General features: G+C 34.4%; 4 protein-coding genes and 1 pseudogene across 6 annotated transcripts; 4 read left to right on the top strand and 1 right to left on the bottom strand.

Annotated features, from left to right (window-relative positions):
- The first annotated feature begins 331 nt into the window (after positions 1 to 331).
- On the top strand, positions 332 to 3470 carry LOC125596869 (serine/threonine-protein kinase STY13-like). Of its 2 annotated transcripts, XM_048771886.1 has the most exons (8): positions 346 to 511; positions 1064 to 1169; positions 1380 to 1712; positions 1799 to 1920; positions 2060 to 2259; positions 2336 to 2510; positions 2605 to 2739; positions 3083 to 3470. In XM_048771886.1, exons 3-8 carry the CDS (start codon positions 1415 to 1417, stop codon positions 3287 to 3289), a joined length of 1137 nt encoding a protein of 378 aa, XP_048627843.1. In that variant the 5' UTR covers positions 346 to 511; positions 1064 to 1169; positions 1380 to 1414; the 3' UTR covers positions 3290 to 3470. The 2 variants fall into 2 exon arrangements, with proteins under 2 accessions (XP_048627844.1, XP_048627843.1); XM_048771887.1 differs by lacking the exon at positions 1064 to 1169 and having other exon boundaries at positions 332 to 511.
- A 961-nt stretch (positions 3471 to 4431) lies between these two features.
- LOC125596870 (homocysteine S-methyltransferase 3) lies at positions 4432 to 8835 on the top strand. 2 transcript variants are annotated; one of them, XM_048771889.1, is made up of 8 exons: positions 4433 to 4771; positions 5509 to 5565; positions 5698 to 5924; positions 7546 to 7675; positions 7899 to 8102; positions 8199 to 8270; positions 8351 to 8562; positions 8672 to 8835. In XM_048771889.1, exons 1-7 carry the CDS (start codon positions 4589 to 4591, stop codon positions 8519 to 8521), a joined length of 1044 nt encoding a protein of 347 aa, XP_048627846.1. In that variant the 5' UTR covers positions 4433 to 4588; the 3' UTR covers positions 8522 to 8562; positions 8672 to 8835. The 2 variants fall into 2 exon arrangements, with proteins under 2 accessions (XP_048627845.1, XP_048627846.1); XM_048771888.1 differs by having other exon boundaries at positions 4432 to 4771; positions 8351 to 8835.
- A 5656-nt stretch (positions 8836 to 14491) lies between these two features.
- LOC125596866 (pentatricopeptide repeat-containing protein At3g22690-like) lies at positions 14492 to 17136 on the top strand. The gene has a single exon (XM_048771884.1). It carries the CDS (start codon positions 14572 to 14574, stop codon positions 17101 to 17103), a length of 2532 nt encoding a protein of 843 aa, XP_048627841.1. The 5' UTR covers positions 14492 to 14571; the 3' UTR covers positions 17104 to 17136.
- LOC125596867 (protein RDM1-like) lies at positions 17039 to 17814 on the bottom strand. The gene is made up of 2 exons (XM_048771885.1): positions 17630 to 17814; positions 17039 to 17562 (listed from the first exon to the last, which is right to left on the bottom strand). Exons 1-2 carry the CDS (start codon positions 17757 to 17759, stop codon positions 17186 to 17188), a joined length of 507 nt encoding a protein of 168 aa, XP_048627842.1. The 5' UTR covers positions 17760 to 17814; the 3' UTR covers positions 17039 to 17185.
- A 131-nt stretch (positions 17815 to 17945) lies between these two features.
- LOC125596868 lies at positions 17946 to 19534 on the top strand (annotated as a pseudogene).
- Positions 19535 to 19955: the final 421 nt, after the last annotated feature.

Below are 19955 nucleotides of genomic sequence, written 5' to 3'. Positions count from 1 at the left end.
CCTTATGTTATAATTCTTACAAATAATAGATATGAATTATCATTTAGTAAAAGTAAAAAAGAAGCAAAGTTCTTTCTTATCATTAGATGTTTCTTTTTTTTTTGAACAAATGTTTATATTAAATTCTTATCATTCAATGTATTGTATACTACCTGACCTTTTTGGCAACCTTCCACTGCCTGATCTATTTGGGCTAAATTGTCAATTTTCAACGGATAAAATAATTTCTTATTAAAAAAGAATAAATATAAGATTAATTCTTGTTTAATATTTTTGGCCTTTTGTTTCCAAATAGCAAATACGTCTCCTTAAAACAAACAAGCCATTCTTTCCTTCCGTCTTTCATTATCCGCCTCTCATTCATCGTTTCCTAAACCCATTTCGCTTTCTTAGATTATTTTTTCTCAGATCTCTTCTCTCTCCCAAACCATCCTCTATTTCTTTTCTCTGGGGGTGTTTCTCTGGAGGAAGAAATATTTTCTTCTAGCGATCTCACGATCTTTTTTTCTGGGTAATTTTTTTTTTCTTTGCATGGCTTAGTGGATGATTGGTAACGTCTGATTTCTTAAATTTATTGACTTTTCTGGGGTTCATGATATTGTAGAAAATGTTTTTTTTTGAGAAAGAAACGTTGATATATTGGGTAAAATGGAGCTTCGAACCTGGTGGGGACGTAATGCTGCACGTGAACATGATATCTTAACCACTAGACCAAATTACTTTCTCTTATTGTCGAAAATCGTTGGGTCATTTATCAAGACATTCTCAAGTATTGGTTTGGTAGCAGAGTTTAACTTTTGGTGCAAACATATGAGATCATTTATTCTTGTTGCATTTGATGTATCAATTGGTTTTTGATGAATATAATTTTATATTTCATGTTGACAAAAAAAAAATTTATATTTCATTAAAAAGATATTGGGTCAATGATTATAGTGGAGGACGAGTCGGCTTTTCAGGGTTTACATTTTTTAATTGTCTTTGTTGAAATATTGGCCTTTTCCATTTTAAATTCAGTTTCCTCGTTTTTTATTTTAACTGAATTTCAACGCTATTGTTGCAGAGGATTTCAGCTTGTGGAATTTGTTATTTATGAAAAAGTAAAAGACTTTCTTAATAAAAAAAATAGATGATCAAAATTTGCATGTCAGAAGAACTGTGAACTCGAGGTTGGTGTAATAGTTTTTCTTACAAAATTAAATTCAGCTTCTCTGCACAATAGTATTGTTTTACATCTTTTCTTTTGAACTTTAGTATTGCTTACTTTCATGTATCATTTGTTAAAACATAAACTAACTAATTTGATGATGATGAAAACTTTGTTTAGTTTTGAAAAGTATATGTCAGAGAATCTGATCGAACTTAGCTTTTACTTTCAGTTGTTTGTGTCTGAGATTGTTATAAAAGAAAGAAAATGGAAACACCAAACGAGATAAAAGCTTCACCGGGGAATAACCTCAGAAACAGAGGAGCTGTTGGGAATGACAGCAAGAAAGACATGATTTTCCGAGCTGACAGGATCGATCTGAAGAATTTGGACATTCAGCTGGAGAAACATCTGAGTAGGGTTTGGTCAAGAAACATCGAGAAGAATCCAAAGCCTAAGGAAGAGTGGGAAATCGAGTTGGCTAAATTGGAGATGAGCAATGTCATTGCTCGTGGTGCTTATGGTATTGTCTACAAAGGCATCTATGATGGTCAAGACGTTGCAGGTCCAACAACATGTGACCAAAATATACTGGTCTATTATGAACATATAGTCTATACTTCTGTTTAACTGTTTAGTGTTTTGGTTCAGTGAAAGTGCTTGATTGGGGAGAAGATGGTTACGCGACAACGGCTGAGACTTCAGCTCTTCGTGCTTCGTTCCGACAAGAAGTTGGGGTTTGGCACAAACTTAACCATCCCAATGTCACAAAGGTAATGATATAACCTCTTTACCCTGTTATTAATTTTTTTTTTTCAAATGAATGATTAGGACTCTGGAAAATTAATTCTCCTTATTAATGATCTCTCTTTTATGTTTATGTATGAATGTTAATTTTTTTTTTAAAAACAGTTTGTTGGAGCATCAATGGGGACAACAAATCTAAAGATACCTTCATCAGCTGAGATGGAGAACTCGTTGCCTCAGAGAGCTTGTTGTGTGGTTGTGGAGTATCTTCCTGGAGGAACTCTTAAGCAATATTTGTTCCGTAACAGGCGAAGGAAACTCGCTATTAGAGTTGTGGTTCAACTCGCTCTAGATCTCTCCCGAGGGTAAGCTATACCATTATTTATGTCTTCAAGAATGAAAGAAATAAATCTTTTTGTGATATACAATGATGACTTGCAGGCTAAGTTATTTGCATTCAGAGAGAATCGTTCATCGGGACGTGAAAACGGAGAACATGTTATTGGATTATCAGAGGAATCTAAAGATTGCTGATTTTGGAGTGGCTAGAGTTGAAGCTCAGAATCCAAAGGACATGACTGGAGAAACTGGTACTCTAGGATACATGGCTCCAGAGGTAGCAAAAAAATATAACTTTTACGTTCAAGATTGCTTATTATTATGGTTTCAAAGTATGATTTATTGTGTAATAATGAAACATGTGTGGTTAGGTTCTTGATGGTAAGCCATACAACAGAAGATGCGATGTTTACAGCTTCGGGATATGCTTGTGGGAGATTTATTGTTGTGCTATGCCTTATCCTGATCTCAGCTTTGCTGATGTTTCTTCTGCTGTTGTTCGTCAGGTTAGTCAAACTTACTAAAGCCATTTGTAAATGTTGACTTGTGTTGGGTTTGGTACTGGAGTTGGATTTAAGTCTGTTTAGTTAGAAAATAGCGTTAAATTCACATGAATACACAATAGTTAATTTAGTTAACATTATATTTATGTAATATGATTGATAGATTCAGTTTCGAGTAGTTATAGTACTATACTATCAGTTTGGGTGTTTTAGATTAAAGAAATGAGAAATCCAATTGGTTTGAATAACAATTATTGGTTTGTTTTTTTCCTAGCTTTGTTTATGCCAATACGTCAATGGGTACTGAGACTAATTGTTTTGTTTTTTTATTAACGGTTTAATACAGAATCTAAGACCAGACATACCGAGATGCTGTCCAACATCATTATCGAACATAATGAAGAGATGTTGGGATGCGAATCCGGTGAAACGGCCAGAGATGGAGGAAGTCGTGAAGATGCTTGAAGGAGTCGACACTTCCAAAGGTGGCGGAATGATCCCGGAAGATCAGAGACCTGGCTGTTTCTGCTTTGTCTCCGGTCGTGGTCCTTGAATTTGCATTTTTTTTTACCCCTCTTTGGCCATCTTATTATTATTATTATTCTTACTTTCTACATTGCATTGTGGAGCATTATATTGCTTTGTTTTATTTTTTTTCTCTAATCTGTCCAGATAAAAAAGTTTTCGTTATAAGAGAAGAATATATATTATATAATTTATGAATATTGACGTTTGCTTTCAGTATACAGCTGAAATGTCAAATACTAACATTTTTTGATAAAACAGGTGATAACTTTTCCTTTGCTCTAATGTGCATAGTACATTAGATTAATAAAAGAGGAATGTATGATTAAAAAGTCGATGCTTAATTATTTGTTTTATTTAGTGAAGAATTATTTAGCTAAATGCTTTAAATTTGTATAAAAGATTTAGAAAATAAATCAGAATATATCAAGTCCTTGAGAAAAGACTCAATATGTAGCATCCATATAGAGAGTTATAATCGGTAGTGGACGAATTGTTTCGTATTCTTGTAGATTTTACTTGCTTGGTTCAAACGTCGAATCATCTCATGTTCCACTTAACCATTCGTACATATCTTTTGTAAAATTTTGTGTCATCGTTTTGTGAAGCTTCGGTTTCACTCGGTAGCTTTACTTTAATATAAGTGTTTAGATTTGGTTTAGAATGATCCCTACTTTGAGGAGTTAGGCCAGTTCATCACCAAACTCTGGGTTCAAGAATCGCAATAATAAAATTATACAGTATTTGTTGGCTCACAGAAAGCTCCTCATAAAAGTTATATTTACGAAACAAGAAACGCAATAATAAAATTACCAAGGATTTTTACAGAGAAATGCGTTTATTTAATTTATATATACGCAACATACATAGAGTCAGACTGGGAGAAATTAATTATTACATAAATTAATTATAGGCAACTTATATAAGTAGTAACGTGGATGGCTCAGAAAAAGACGTACAACGTGGTCCATGAGTTGGGTGGGTGATTTCCCACACGGCAGGCAAAGGAGTCTGCTGGCTGTCTGATCATACAGTTTTGTTCATAAATATCCACTTTCTTTTTATGTTAACACAACTATCCACTTTTAGTTAATACCACTTAACGTCTCTTCATAGTTATTTCGCTCGTTTTCCTCATTACAAACTCATAAGTCGGTCCTCAACAATATACCAACACTACTTAAAAGGGTGTATATGTCATTTTAAAGTTCCCATAACTCGGGCCGCCTATAAAAAGCTCATGCATCTCATCTCAGGATCAAACATCAAATCTCATCTTCATATCTAGTTCGTCTTGATCTGGTTCATTTAACCTAAATAGAGCTATATGGGATCATTAGTGAAAAAGGGAACGTCATCTTCGTTGATGACCGAGTTCTTAGAGAAGTGCGGCGGTTATGCGGTGGTTGATGGAGGGTTTGCGACAGAGCTAGAACGACACGGAGCTGACATCAAGGATCCACTTTGGAGTGCCAAGTGCCTCATTACTTCTCCTCACCTCGTCACAAAGGTTATACATTTACTATCTAAGTGGAAGTTTACTAACTCGTAATTAAGATGTTTTAGTAGCTGGAATTAATTATATTTACAACTTCAGGTTTTAAATTGAATTCTGATTCCGTATCTTTTATATTTATAACTTTTTAACTTCAGGTTTCTTATACAAGATAATAACCTCTATATTTTAAATGAGCCTCACAGAAAAAGAATTAAGCTAATTAAAAAAAAAGTAATCATCTAATTCATTCTAGTGAGTGTAGATAACAAGTAAACAGTAAACCGTCACGTTACAACTTGTAAGAGCAACATTATTGGGGATTTCTTGCTCTTGGATTCTTAAAATACATGTATATGTATGTATATATTATATATATGTATGTAATTACGGAGTTTTAAGAAACTTTCGGTTGGATTTTCCGTAAAACTTAGAACCCCACAATTATATACGCGCATATAATATATACATACACGTACATGTATTTTAAGAACCTAGGAACAAGAAACCTTTAATAATGTTGCTCTAAGGCCGTGCTGCTACGTGCCTTTTTCATCGCATTCCATTCCAACTATTGTTTCCCTCACCCCACCACGCCGTTTACTAGACTAGACTGGGACTCCATACAACCTCTGATCAGTTCTCTATATTTTTTTGAATTACAGCTCAAGATAAAATGCCACAAAAATTTTGTGTAGTGTAGTATATAATATTACTTTAGTTATATATATAATATTAGTTTCGTGTAATAGGTGCACTTGGATTACCTAGAGTCTGGAGCAAACATCATCATAACCGCATCATACCAGGTAATTAACGTGTCAAATATTTTCAAGAAACATGGAAGAAAACTTGATAATATTCATTTAGCTGTACGTGATTTAAGTATGTGTGATAACTGTCCAACTCTATGTTTAAAACAAATCAATTTATATATACAGGCGACTATACAAGGATTTGTAGCTAAGGGTTTATCGGTGGGAGAAGCGGAGAGTTTGCTGCGGAGGAGCGTAGAACTCTCATGTGAGGCACGTGAGATTTTCTACAACAGATGCAACAAGGGTTCTTGGGATTTTGACCACGTCGGAAAAGCTTCCCGGCGACCAGTTCTTGTAGCAGCTTCCGTTGGTAGCTATGGAGCTTATCTCGCCGATGGCTCTGAATACAGGTTCTTTGAATGATAAGCTTGATCGTAATTTTTGCTACATTTTAGGTATCAAATTGAACTTGAACCCAATGAAAGAACTATATATATGTAAAAGTATATCTATATCTTCTCTATTAAAAGAGAAGTATCATTTTTATCTAATATTTAGAAGTCTACTTGGACCATCTAATTAAAATTTTATTAAGTCTTCCATTTACTAACCATTTGATAACATAACATATTTAAAAAACATTTACAATTATCTTATTCACGGATGTTTTAAACTCGCACATTTGTGGTCAAATGTCTACTATGTTTAGATTATTAATTAACTACAACATTTAATTTCAAGTTTGATAACCATTTCAAAAATATAGATTATAAAACGATAGTATGATTCCCGGTGTTGACATACAATATGATTTTAATACCATTAAAAAGATAGAGTACAAAACATTATGAAATGCAAGATCGATATACAGTGTTTTTCTCATACCATCAAATAGATTAGAAAAAATAACATAGTTCAAAAAATTATCATACACGTCGAAATCATTTATCCTCTACCTAGCCACCATGTTCATCACAACAACATAATAAAAATCTGTGAAGAACACAATTGATTGAACACATTATCTTAGATCAAAACCCAGTGCAATTAATCATATACATCTTATCTATAACTCATATACACGTTTTTCGTATATTAAAATAAAAAAATTCCATTAAAGTATTTATTTAGTTTGTGAAAACATTTTGTATATAATTTAATTTCTAATACCGCATATTACAGAATATACTAAGGCATAATTAAATGTTCTGAAATCTTAACCTTTAAGATTATTATATTTAACTTTTTTTGATTATATAAGGTAAAACAACATTAGTTAATCATCCTAAGATCTCTCTTCCCTAACTATCATAAAATCACGTAATACATTTTGAAATGATTAGATCTGATATTTGTTACACAAATCACGTCATACAAATCTCATTACCTAATTCACAAAGATATTTATCATTTAGTTACCTAATATCTCCAGCCCAATAGTTACACCATGATCCATAAAAGTTATGTTTCTATCTTATAATATATGAAACAACAATACAAAATTAGAATGAATCAACCTTATAGAAATGTGAACGAAACCATTTAAGCAAATTGAAACATACTGATACAAAACATAAACAAATACATATGTTATGTCATTGCAAATCAATATAACACCCGCGTTGGTGCGCGGGTTCGATCCTAGTATTTTTTTTAATGTAAAAGTATTGGTTCCCTCAGTTTTTTTTTTAAAAGTACTGGTTCCTTTGTAAATATAGTATAAATTTTTTCATCCTTCATAAGAGCACCCACAACAACAAATCTTTAACAAATCTTTAACAACAACTTTTGGAATATTTTATTTTTCTTTTTCTTTTTTTTTGTCCGAATTAAAAAAAAATGATTGGCCAATCGCGGACTCCCACGTGGCGGTGGAACCCGCACACAGTGAAGAGGTTGTCAGAAAAGAAATCCGTAAATTGAGACTTCAAGAGACAATTGTGGCACAGAATTTTAAATATTTGGGCCTCACATATTATTATAATAATTTGTCGTTAAGGATTTGTTGTTGTGGGTGCAATGCCTTTGCAGCGGAGTATATGGAGATTCTGTAAGCAAGGAGTCATTGAAGGACTTCCATAGAAGAAGAGTCCAAATCCTAGCAAAATCGGGAGCCGATCTAATTGCGTTTGAGACCATTCCAAATAAGCTCGAAGCTGAGGTAGATAAAGTTCTGTTAAATTTTGACTGTTTGTGGGGGTTACGAACCAGTATACGAGTCTCCCTAGTGGTGGGCCATTCTTCACATATCTTACATATTAGTTAAGCGTTAGTAGTGACTGTTTTGGCCGTTGTGATTATATTCTACAAGTATAGTTGTTACACGATTTGGTTTAGATTTCTACATACTGTATATAAATATATTATTTTTCAATGAAACATAGGCTTACGTGGATCTTCTTGAAGAGGAAGGCATAGACATTCCAGCATGGTTCGCGTTCACTTCCAAGGATGGAGTCACTGTGCCAAGTGGAGAGTCTATTATAGAATGCGCGGAAGTGGCAGATTCTTGCAAGAAACTGGTGGCCATTGGAATCAATTGTACTGCACCAAGATACATTAGTGATTTGGTTATCTCCTTGCGCCAGGTAATTAATATATATAGTAAATAGACGCAATTATGGGATTAGGGTTTTCCCATTGTTTTATGCCTTGCGGCTGAAGCAACTATCTTTTTATTCCAGGTGACTCACAAACCGATCATTGTCTACCCAAATAGTGGAGAAGTCTATGACGGTCTGAACAAGAAATGGATTGTGAGAGTTTCTATAAAGAAACCTGGTAATTATAAAACAAAGTTACAAATCTGACTTTTGGGGAATTTATTTTATGGCAGAAATCAGAGGAAGAATCTGAGGAGGATTTTGTGTCGTATGTAAGTAGATGGAGAGAAGAAGGAGCATCTCTGTTTGGAGGGTGTTGTCGGACTACTCCAAACACCATCAAAGCCATTACTAATGTTCTCTCATGTGAGTCTTCGGCACCATCCAAACTCAAATTCTGGTAGAAGACTTGTCATCGATGGAGTTTCTGCGCTTGTGGTGTCAGGTAGGACGAGTTTGGAATATACATAGGCGCAGATGATCTTATGGACACTAATACGTTTCTTTCTGTGTTACTAGATAATTTATATATATATCCTTGTCTTTTGTCGCAGCTAAAAGAATGTCAACTATGATAGTAGGTTATAATGCCGGATATGATAATAAGAGTATTGTCTCATCGCGGGATATAAGTGATGGTTTAATGTTGATGTAAAAGAAGCATATTTCTATATGTGGTGTAAAACGCGATGTAATGAATAAACTTCTACTTGTCTTCTGTGTATGAGCAATATTTCATTCCTCAATAAATATATAAAAGAGGGATACAGAACAATGCTTAATTAATGTGGGTGAAACCCAAGATTTGCGTTTAGAATAAATTTGTGAGGAACTTAAATTCTTCGTAAATTTTCAAAAAGTTTAATTCCTACGTAAGATTACGAGAATACTTGGGATTTTTGTTCGTGAATAAACGATTTGCGAAGAAATAACTTTATTTACAAATCATTATGTTTCTTATAGTGTATAATATTAATATACTTTTATTATATAATTAAAATTTAAAGTTAAAAGTTCAGACCATTTATATAATCTCTCACATTTTTTGTTAGGTTCCTCATACGATATCTCACTTTATATGTTCTTTCAGATACTTCTTAATTTTTAGTTAGACTGTTTATTGGTGTGTTACAAAAAAATATTAGACTGTTTATTGAAAGATTTTGAGCTCACCACTAGAAATATGTTTAAATCTCTTGAAGTTTTAAAAATATGTTCAAAAAAAAAAAATCTCTTGAAGTTTTTTCTCATTGTTGATGAAAAAGAGAAAAAGAGCTGATACGCGTTCATCATTTTTTTTGTTGGAAAATTACATGGTATAGCATACAAAAAAATTATAATTCATTCTATAACTAATTATCCTAACTTATCGACGTACCATGTGACTTTTATATAATATTGTCATTTTGTCCTTCTATTCTACCGGCAAAACCTGCAAACAAAAACAGTTTACATTAATAGTTATTAACAACAAAAGTACCTTGTGGTCCTCCAACATTCACACACCTTTTGCAAATTATTTTTTATTTGGTAAATCCATAATAGCTTTGTGAAGAAAAAGACCGTTTGCAAAGGCTTTGATGGTCACGGATGGAAATCGGAGATTTGAAATCTACATATGTGATGAGCCATTCTAGGTGCGGCGCCAGTATGACTGAATTCTTTCCGATTCTACTTCACATGTACGTTTTGCGGAAGATACTTTTAACTACTATAAGTCACGGTTGCAATACTGTTCCATTCTATTAGACGGTTTTATTATGTTTCATTCTATTTGACAATACTATTTTAGCATGTTCTATTCCACTTGACGATATTAATAGAAAGTATTCTATTTTGTTTAGAAATATAGTTTTTAATTTTCTTAAGTTGATATTTGGGTTTAGGGTTTATATGTGGGATTAAAGTTTAGAGATAAGAGTTCAGGGGTAGTATTTAGAAGGTGAGGGGATATGGTTGGGGTCACCATTAACTTATTTCATAGAATAATAGACATTTCATAATTTCACTAATACATATTATGCTATTTATTCTGTTCTATTCTATTTGGGTTTATGGTTTATATATGGGTTTATGGTTTATGTTTGGGTTTACGATTTATATCTGAGTTTATGGTTTATATTTGGGTTTAGGATTTAATGATTAGGGTTTAGGGTTTAGTATTTAGGAATTCAGGTGGGGTTGAGATAAATTTAGTATATAGGGGTTATATTCATATACTACTTGAGTGATGCAGAATACATTCTTTATTTTTTATTTTTATTTATACGAAGTAAAGAATTGTTTGACGTAACTAATTTACGTGAACTGGAAATAATAGTGCTTCACTCCTATCCATAATGACGACGTGATGCACTCTCTCTTTCTTTCACCGGAGACTTGCTAATGAAATGGATATAACTCAATAAAATACAAGACAAAAGCTAGTTACTTAATAACGTCAAAATCAATGCTATTTTCTTAATTTTCATTCAAAATTTGGCTACTGGGAAGATTCTCCCTTTTTTTCGTCCGTGCAGCACCCACTTAATTAAAAAAGGGCTTATTTGCGATCTAACCAAATTTAAAAGTGAAATTAGGTAGATAGCATTAATTTTGACATAATGAAAAATCTAACATTTATACCCAAAATTAGCCGGTTATACCCTTTCCACTTGAAGTTACCCGGTAAACATGATGTATCACAAATAATATATGGTGAGGAGTGACTTAAAACTATGTCATGTGAAAGAAAAGAGACATCCACGTAACACATTTAATGACCACGTACATATATATACACAGTGTTCTATTCTACATCGCCGAAATAGTATAGGAGGACGCAACAACATCTACAATCCTTAAACACTACCCCAACGCAACTCATAAATACGAAACTCTAAACCTTAATTATTAAGCCCTAATTACTAAACTCTGAACCCAAATATAAATCATAAATCTAAGTATAAACCCTAAACCCTAAACTTTAAACCCATATATCAAATATAAAATGAGTAGATTTCAATAAAGAACGTATTCCATATCACCGAAATAAAATAGAACTCTAACCCCACACACAACTCCTAAATACTAAACCCAACCTTGACTTTTAATTACAAAACAATAAACAGTTTTCAATAAACCCAAACCTAAATGTAAACTACTACATATTTATAATTTTTAAATAGTATAGGACATCAACTCTATCTCAACCCCTACAATCTAGATACTAAACTTTATCTCAACCCCACCCCAAACCCTAAATACTAAACCCTAAACCCTAATCAGTGAACCATAAACCCAAATATAAACCATAAACCCAAATAGAATGGAACAAAATAAATAGCATAGTACATACTGGTGAAATTATGAAATATATATGATTGCATGAAAGAAGTCAATGATGACTCCAACCATAACTCCTCACCTTCTAATTAGTAAACCATAAACCATAATCACTAAACCCTACACCCAAATATCAAAATATAAAAATATACACAATATTATGCAATATTAAATCATATTATATAATATTAAACTATACAATATAAATCATAGTACGATTTTTACAGATTCAAACATATGTAATGATAGTTAGATATTAATAAAATTACAAAATATATTTCTAAACAAAATAAAACACTCTTTATTAATCGTCAAATGGAATGAAACATGATAAAATAGTATAGTAACAAAGAGGTAGAAAACAACAAGACACATCTGGAAGTTGCCGCGTCTCCTCTTCTGCCAGACAAGACACCATCGATTTCTCAATCAGAGAAATCTCCCCTTCAGTCACCCACCAAGAATGTGAAGATGCTATACTCCTGGAAAAATCAACTCCGATAATTGTGTCCATCTCATTGCTCTCTCCCAAATTTGAGAATCAAACGATTCAATTTCTCGAGAAAGAAGAAAGATAAAAATAACGGAGATGATGACAGAGCAAATACGGCGGCGACTATGAAAAAAATGATGATTGTTTTGTTGGTTGTACATATAGAGGTGATTGAAGCTATGTGACAGAGATTTATGTGTTCGTCGTATAAAAACATAAATTTGAGAGAGAGAGAGAGGAGAGAGAGAGAGAGAGAGAGAGAGAGAGAGAGAGAGAGAGAGAGAGAGAGAGAGAGAGAGAGAGAGAGAGAGAGAGAGAGAGAGAGAGAGAGAGAGAGAGAGAGAACAAAGAAGAAGAAAACAAATTTTGAGAGAGAGAGAGAGAGAGAGAGAGAGAGAGAAACATGAAGAACAAAGAAGAAGAAAACAAATTATGTGTGGATGTATGACTTTCGAGTGGACACGTAAATGATTATGGGGGCAAGTGCACCCATAATCCTCTACCTAGGTTCGCCAGTGAGCTTGGTGATGATTGCAGATTATATAAAAAATAAAGCAGTTTGATAATGGAAAAGTAGATCAAAACGTGGAATCTAAATTCTGAGAAAAAGTAAAATAGATAGTGTGAATTGCAAAAAATATGGGATGAAGAAGAATTTCAATCGATTATAATTTTTGTTTTTGTAAATCAAATCCACGTATGAGAATTTTATTTGTTAGGTGACTTGTGCTTATCTTTTTGTTGGGCTGGTTACTTATAACTATCTTTGTACTGTTCATTTTGTGATGACGTGTCAATTTTTTCTAAACAAATAATAAAATACATAGAAAATTCGAAAAAATAAAAAAAAAACTTGAAAATTCAAAAAAATAACATTTGGAAATTAAAAATAAAATAAAATAATTTTTTTAAATTAATCCGGTTATAAACCAATAAATATATATAATATAATAACTTGAATGGTGATTCTAGATTCTGTTTTTTTTTTTTGGTTTTTGATTTTTTTTAATTTTTCATTTATTAATACTTACCTTATTAATTTTTTTTGCGAAACTAAATATGTTTTTATAAACCACTTAAAATGTTTTTGACCTTAACTATAATATTGTAAGTTAGTTTGAAATATAATTAAGAGATATCGAAGTATGCCTCAAGATTTGTATATGTTAGGTTTTGGTGTGAATGGAATTTCTTAGATAAGTAACATATATTTTAATTTCTCTAAAGTTTGATTAGTAATTTATTTAATTTCAAAGTTATTTACTATTTTTAAGAACTTCACTTATAATTTAATTTCTTTTTAAACAAACTTAAAGTTACTAAAATAAATATCATTTTAATAAATAATACCAATAATTGGATTAATTTTTAAAATTTAATAAATTAAAGATTAATAAATCAAAATTTAAAAAAAATCAAAAACCAAAAACCAGAATCTAGAATCACCATTCAAGTTATTATATTATATATAGTTATTGGTTTATAATTGAATTATTTTAAAAATATTTTATTTTATTTTTAATTTTGAAATGTTATTTTTATATTTTCCGAATTTTTATATTTTTTATATTTTTTTGAATTTTTCAAATGTTTTCTATTTTTTTCAAATTTTTTCGAATTTTCTATGTGTTTTTTTAAGAAAAAAAGAAAAGAAAAATCGACACATCATAAGAAAATGAACAGTACATGTCACCTAGTGTTATGATAAAACTGTCACTTTCAAGATTTCAAGCGTTAGTAAAAAACGTTCAGTGTTTAAAGTGCGAGAATATGACACTCTTAGGGTTTAAAATGCGATTTCCCGATATTTATATAATTATATAAAAGGAAAATTCTACTAGATAGACATTTTCAAGTTTTTATTACAAAATTTATCTTAAAAAAATGAACAAAATATTTTATTTAATAGGTAAAAAGACCTTAATACTCTAGATATATAAATAAAAAATAAAAAAATAAAAAATAAAAAAAAATATTTTTTTTATACTTTGAGAATATATGTTTTCAAATCCGAACTTTTTTACAAATTTCGTTTTTGAATTTTTTTTTTTGTAATTCGAAATACTTTTTGAAACTATTTTTCAAAATTTTATTTTTAAACTTTTAATATTTATTTTTTATTTTATAAAATTTTAAAACTTAATCCAAAGAATATAAATGTATATTTTCTATTTAATGAAATAATGTGGTCATTTTGATCCTTAAAATCTATATTTGTGACAATGATTTTTTTTTATTGATATCTTAAAATATTTCTCTATATAAAATGTAAAAAATAAAACAAAAACAAGAAGATAAAAAGTACATTAGGTATAAATTTTATATAAATATATTTTGTGCTATTATGATGAATAAATATAATAAGAAACTAAAAAATATTAAGTTTACAAGCTGATTACAAGTTTTAAAAATCTAGTTAAAATAAATTATGTATTGAAACTAAATATATATATTTATTTATTAAAAGTTAATTAATAATTTAACAGAGATTTTTTGTTAAAATAATATATATATATATATATATTTTTTTTTTTTGAATAGAGCCCCTAATCCTGTGCTGAGTGTCTGAAGAGCTTTGATTATAAAAGTGGATAAAAGTTTGAATTTTGACCCACACTGAATCTACTAGAGCCAACAATGGCGATACTGGGTACTGTTCTCCATCTCTCTCCTGTGGTCTTCGCCACTTCAACTTCAAGACCATTTCTTCCAAACCAGACCCACCGCACCAAACCCACCACGAATAGCCTCTCATCACCAATCACCTCGTTAAAGAAGTGCAAAACCATCGACGAACTCAAGCTCTTCCACCACTCCCTCGCGAAGCAAGGCCTTGACAACGACGTCTCCGCCATAACCAAGCTCGTAGCTCGAAGCTGCGAATTGGGCACTCGCGAAAGCCTAACCTTTGCGAGACAGCTGTTTGATATCTCCTACGGGTCTCGTTACATGTACAACTCTTTGATCCGTGGGTACGCGTCCTCTGGGCTATGTGAAGAAGCGTTACTGCTCTTTCTCCGAATGATGATCGACGGGGTCTCTCCGGATAAGTACACGTTCCCCTTTGGATTGAGCGCGTGTGCCAAAAGTAGAACGATTCGTGACGGGGTTCAGATTCATGGGTTGATCGTTAGGATGGATTACGCTAAGGATCTGTTCGTGCAGAACTCGTTGGTTCATTTCTACGCGGAGTGTGGAGATCTTGTTTGTGCGCGGAAGGTGTTCGATGGAATGCCTCAGAGAAACGTAGTTTCTTGGACGAGTATGATTTGCGGTTACGCGAGGCGTGGTTTTGCTGAAGAAGCTGTTGATTTGTTTTTCGAGATGATGAGAAGTGAAGACGTGAGGCCTAACTCGGTCACGATGGTGTGTGTGATCTCCGCTTGTGCTAAGCTAGAGGATCTTGAAATAGGCGAAAAGGTTCATGCTTTTATCAGCAGTTCTGGCGTTGAAGTGAATGATGTTATGGTTAGTGCTCTGGTCGATATGTATATGAAATGCAATGATAATGATACAGCGAAGCAGCTTTTTGAGCAATACGGTGCGAGGAATTTGGATTTGTGCAACGCCATGGCCTCGAATTACGTACGCCAGGGGTTAACGAAGGAGGCTTTAGATGTCTTGAGTCTAATGATGGACTCTGGTGTTAGACCTGATAGGATTTCAACGTTGAGTGCGATTTCATCTTGTTCACAACTGAAGAACGTTCTGCTGGGAAAGAGTTGTCATGGATATGTACTGAGGAATGGGTTTGAAAGTTGGGATAACGTAAGTAATGCTCTGATTGATATGTACATGAAGTGTCGGAAGCAAGATACTGCGGTTAAGATCTTTGATCGGATGATGAACAAGACAGTTGTCACGTGGAACTCAATAATCGCTGGATATATTGAGAATGGTGATGTGGATGCAGCTTGGGAAACATTCAACACCATGCCTGAGAAGAACATTGTTTCTTGGAACACGATCATTGGCGGTTTGGTTCAAGAAGGCATGTTCGAGGAAGCGATTGAAGTTTTCCGGTCTATGCAAAGCGAAGAGGGTGTTGATGCGGATGGAGTGACGATGATGAGCATTGCATCTGCTTGTGGGCACTTGGGAGCTCTTGATCTTGCAAAATGGATATATTACTACGTTGAGAAGAACAAGATTCAGCTTGATGTCAAACTTGGTACCACTTTAGTGGATATGTTTTCCAGGTGTGGCGATCCCGAAACCGCACTGTCTATATTCGATGGTTTGGCTAACAGAGATGTCTCGGCTTGGACAGCTGCTATAAGAGCAATGGCGATGTCAGGAAACGCTGAGAGGGCCATAGGGCTTTTCGATGAGATGATTGAACAAGGTTTGAAACCAGATGGGGTAGTGTTTGTTGGAGCGTTGACAGCTTGTAGCCATGGTGGATTGGTCCAACAAGGTAAGGAGATCTTCGAGTCAATGGAGAAAGTTCACGGAGTTTCTCCTGAAGAAGTGCACTATGGATGCATGGTTGATCTACTTGGTCGAGCAGGACTGTTGGAGGAAGCTCTGCAACTCATAAAGTCCATGCCTTTGGAGCCAAACGATGTGATTTGGAACTCTCTTTTAGCCGCTTGTCGTGTTCAGGGCAACGTGGAGATGGCTGCTTATGCAGCTGGGAAGATACAAGTCTTGGCTCCAGAGAGAACAGGGAGTTATGTGCTTCTCTCTAATGTTTACGCATCAGCTGGAAGATGGAACGATGTGGCAAAAGTGAGGCTGAGTATGAAGGAGAAAGGGTTACGCAAACCACCGGGAACTAGTTTAATAGAGATTCGAGGCAAGACTCATGAGTTCACATCAGGGGATGAGTCACACCCTGAGATGCCGCAAATAGAAGCAATGCTCGATGAAGTTAGCCGTGAGCTAGGCCATGTACCTGATCTCAGCAGTGTTCTGATGGATGTAGATGAGCAAGAGAAGAGATTCATGCTTAGTCGACACAGCGAGAAACTTGCAATGGCCTTTGGTCTCATCAGCTCAAACAAAGGCACAAGAATAAGAATAGTAAAAAACCTGAGAGTATGTTCTGATTGTCATTCATTCGCAAAGTCAGCATCCAAAGTGTATAACAGAGAAATCGTTCTAAGAGACAATAACAGGTTTCATTTCATAAGTCAAGGCAAGTGTTCTTGTAATGACTTCTGGTGATTACAGAGATGAAAAAAAAAAGCATTCACAATACATTGTCTAAAATTTAAACAGAGAATGACTTAGATACAAAAAAAGGTGTTTATGATTGTGATAACTTGGGAATGATTGGATCAATCAACATGTGATACATAGGATCAGAACCCCAAAGCTCAGCAATCTGAAGATGAGAAGAAGTGAGCCGATGAATCTCTTCAACAAGCCAAATGGTAGCTTCAGCTTTCAAAGGATGAATGATCAAATCCAAGCTCTGAACTTCAGAATCACTACCCAGTCTTGCTTGATCCCAACGCTGTAATAGAACGTTCGTGAGGTAATGCAAAGGCTGACCATAAAGCTCCTTGATCGACATGCCTAACCCAACCCAGCTCGTGAACGGAATCAAAGAACCGCGGCTTGTCGGAAGAGGAAGCTCCTTCATGTAGCCTTGATACGCCTCTGCTCTCATCAACAGCGAAACTGATGCAAAAGATTGAAACTTTTGGGTCAGGAGTTATGGTAAAGGAGAGACAATGAATCACATTACCTTCGTCTTCGGCGACTGTATGAGGTCTATCGATCGGCAAAAAGCCATCGCCGTCGCTGATCTCAGCTTCGACGTCAGAGGAGCTAGAGTCGTCTGATGCTCGTGGATTCATAGTCACGTCACTCTGCATGGTCCCAGACGAGCAGTGAGATTATCTGAGAACGTACTACGACGGCACCGTTAAAACTAGGGATTTTAAGGGAAGAAGACGAAGAGGGATAACTGTACACGTGTCAGTTAAAACGTCACTTGTTGTTGTCAGTTGTGTTGCGTGAGGTAACCAAAAATCCAAAATTGAAATTGAATTAAAGTAAACCGATAAACCGGATTTAACCCGACGTAAACCAGCAAGCCTTAACCCTTTTTAACTTGTTTCTTCTTCTTCCTCTCGCGCCGTCGTTCATTCTCTCTAAAACCCCTCTCAAGCAAAGTTGTTCAATCTTCTTCGTTTCGTTGTTAACTGTAAGCTTTCTTCTACTCCTTGATGTCAATCTCAGAGTATTACCTTCTTAGTAATAGACTGTAAATAGACCTCACATAGGTTAATAAAGCTATAAGCTTTCGTCCTTAGATATTGAATGAAGGTCACAGAACCAGTTATGGAGGCATTGCTTCTGTTAGATACAAACCCTAATTCAAAGATTGGTCCTTTATTGAGTTTTCAGCTTCTACCAGTTGGTTAAGAGTCTGAATGTCAAAACCCTAGTTCAAAGATTGAACCTTTATTGATTAAGAGTCTGAATATGTGGAGTAGCTTGACTTTGATTGATTTATTGTTGTTGTTATGTTCCTGTCCTGATTCTGAACCTGATTGTTGTTTTTATCAAATTTGGAGCAGATGTCATTTGAAGATGATTTTGTGGAAGATGATGAGATGAACATGATTGATGAAGACGTAGCATCTGACTCCGAAGCAGAATCTCTGTCAGATTCCGATTCAGAAAACGAGATCACTGAGAAGCTAGCTGAGCCGACGAAGACTGCTGTCTACAACAGAGATGGGCTTCTTGATAAGCTTCAAGACATTAGCTGGCCAGAAGATGTTGACTGGACTCATAAGCTCACCGTGAGATCGAGCAAGGACAAGCCGTTGATGTAAACGACGACCTCGCTAGAGAGATGGCCTTCTACACTCAAGCACTCGAAGGGACGAGGCAGGCTTTCGAGAAGCTCCAGGAGATGGGACTGCCTTTCCTAAGGCCGGCTGATTACTACGCGGAGATGGTGAAGTCAGATACGCACATGGAGAAGGTGAAGTCTAAGCTTCTGTACGAGAAGAAACAGATGGAGGAGGCTGAAGAGAGGAGGAAAGCTAGGGATAACAAGAAGATGGCCAAGGAAGTACAGTCTCAGAAGATGAAGGAGCGCGCTAAGCAGAAGAAGGATGAGATTGAGTCTGTCAAGAAGTGGAGGAAACAGAGACAGCAGAGGGGTTAGTGAGAAAGGAGCTGGAGAGCTTGATCTTGAGTTTGGAAATGGAAAGAGTTTCCAGAGAGGAGGTGGTAAGAAGAGACCAGGTGTGTCTCCTGGTGATCGGTCAGGAGGTAAAGGGAAGCCTACTTCGAGGATGAACAATAAGAAGAGGGAGTTTAGGGACTCCAAGTTTGGTCATGGTGGAAGGAAAGGGTTGAGTAAGCAGAACACTGCAGAGACGACTAATGATTTCAAAGGAGGGTTTCGTGGAGGCAAAGCTGGTGGAAACAAGAGACAGAAGAGATAAACAAGGTTTGGTTATCTAAACTCATCTACAGTTTCATCACTACAAACTATTTTGTCATCTTGGATTATGTTTTGAGAGAATGTTTCTTTGAATTTTTGTAAGGTCTTCGGACCAATATATTTTTAGTTAAAAGTGTTGTACTAATGATTACTTGAATCAACAAAGCTCAACGTGTTTTCAAAGAACCTAGAGGTGGCAAGTGTTTCTTCTTCGAAAATTCATCATTGAACAAATATGATTTTAACTAATTAAAAGATGATTATTGAAGTTTTATGGCATGGATTTGAAGTCAAACTCAAGCCCTCTCTATTTTTTTAGAAGAATCCACCAATAAGATTCTGATTTGGCTTTTCAACAGCAAAGCAGCTTCCAATTCCGTGTTCATGTTTCTTTGTCGAACCTGAATCCTTTATTCATTAATACAGGTATTCTTGAACTTTGACCACAATATATTTGTGGGCTAAGGCCGGATATAAAGAGAATAATGGGCCTAATAATGAAAGCCTATAGAAGAATTTACTAAAACACCTTCTTCTCCCGTAGACAATATAATAAATAATACTGAAAGAAGTCTTGTCGGCAAGACGCCGGAGAAAGCAAAAGGAA

The sequence above is a fragment of the Brassica napus genome, unplaced genomic scaffold, assembly GCF_020379485.1.
Source record: "Brassica napus cultivar Da-Ae unplaced genomic scaffold, Da-Ae ScsIHWf_1315;HRSCAF=1878, whole genome shotgun sequence".
Taxonomy (NCBI): Eukaryota; Viridiplantae; Streptophyta; class Magnoliopsida; order Brassicales; family Brassicaceae; genus Brassica; species Brassica napus.
This window is presented reverse-complemented; position numbering and strand designations above follow the sequence as displayed.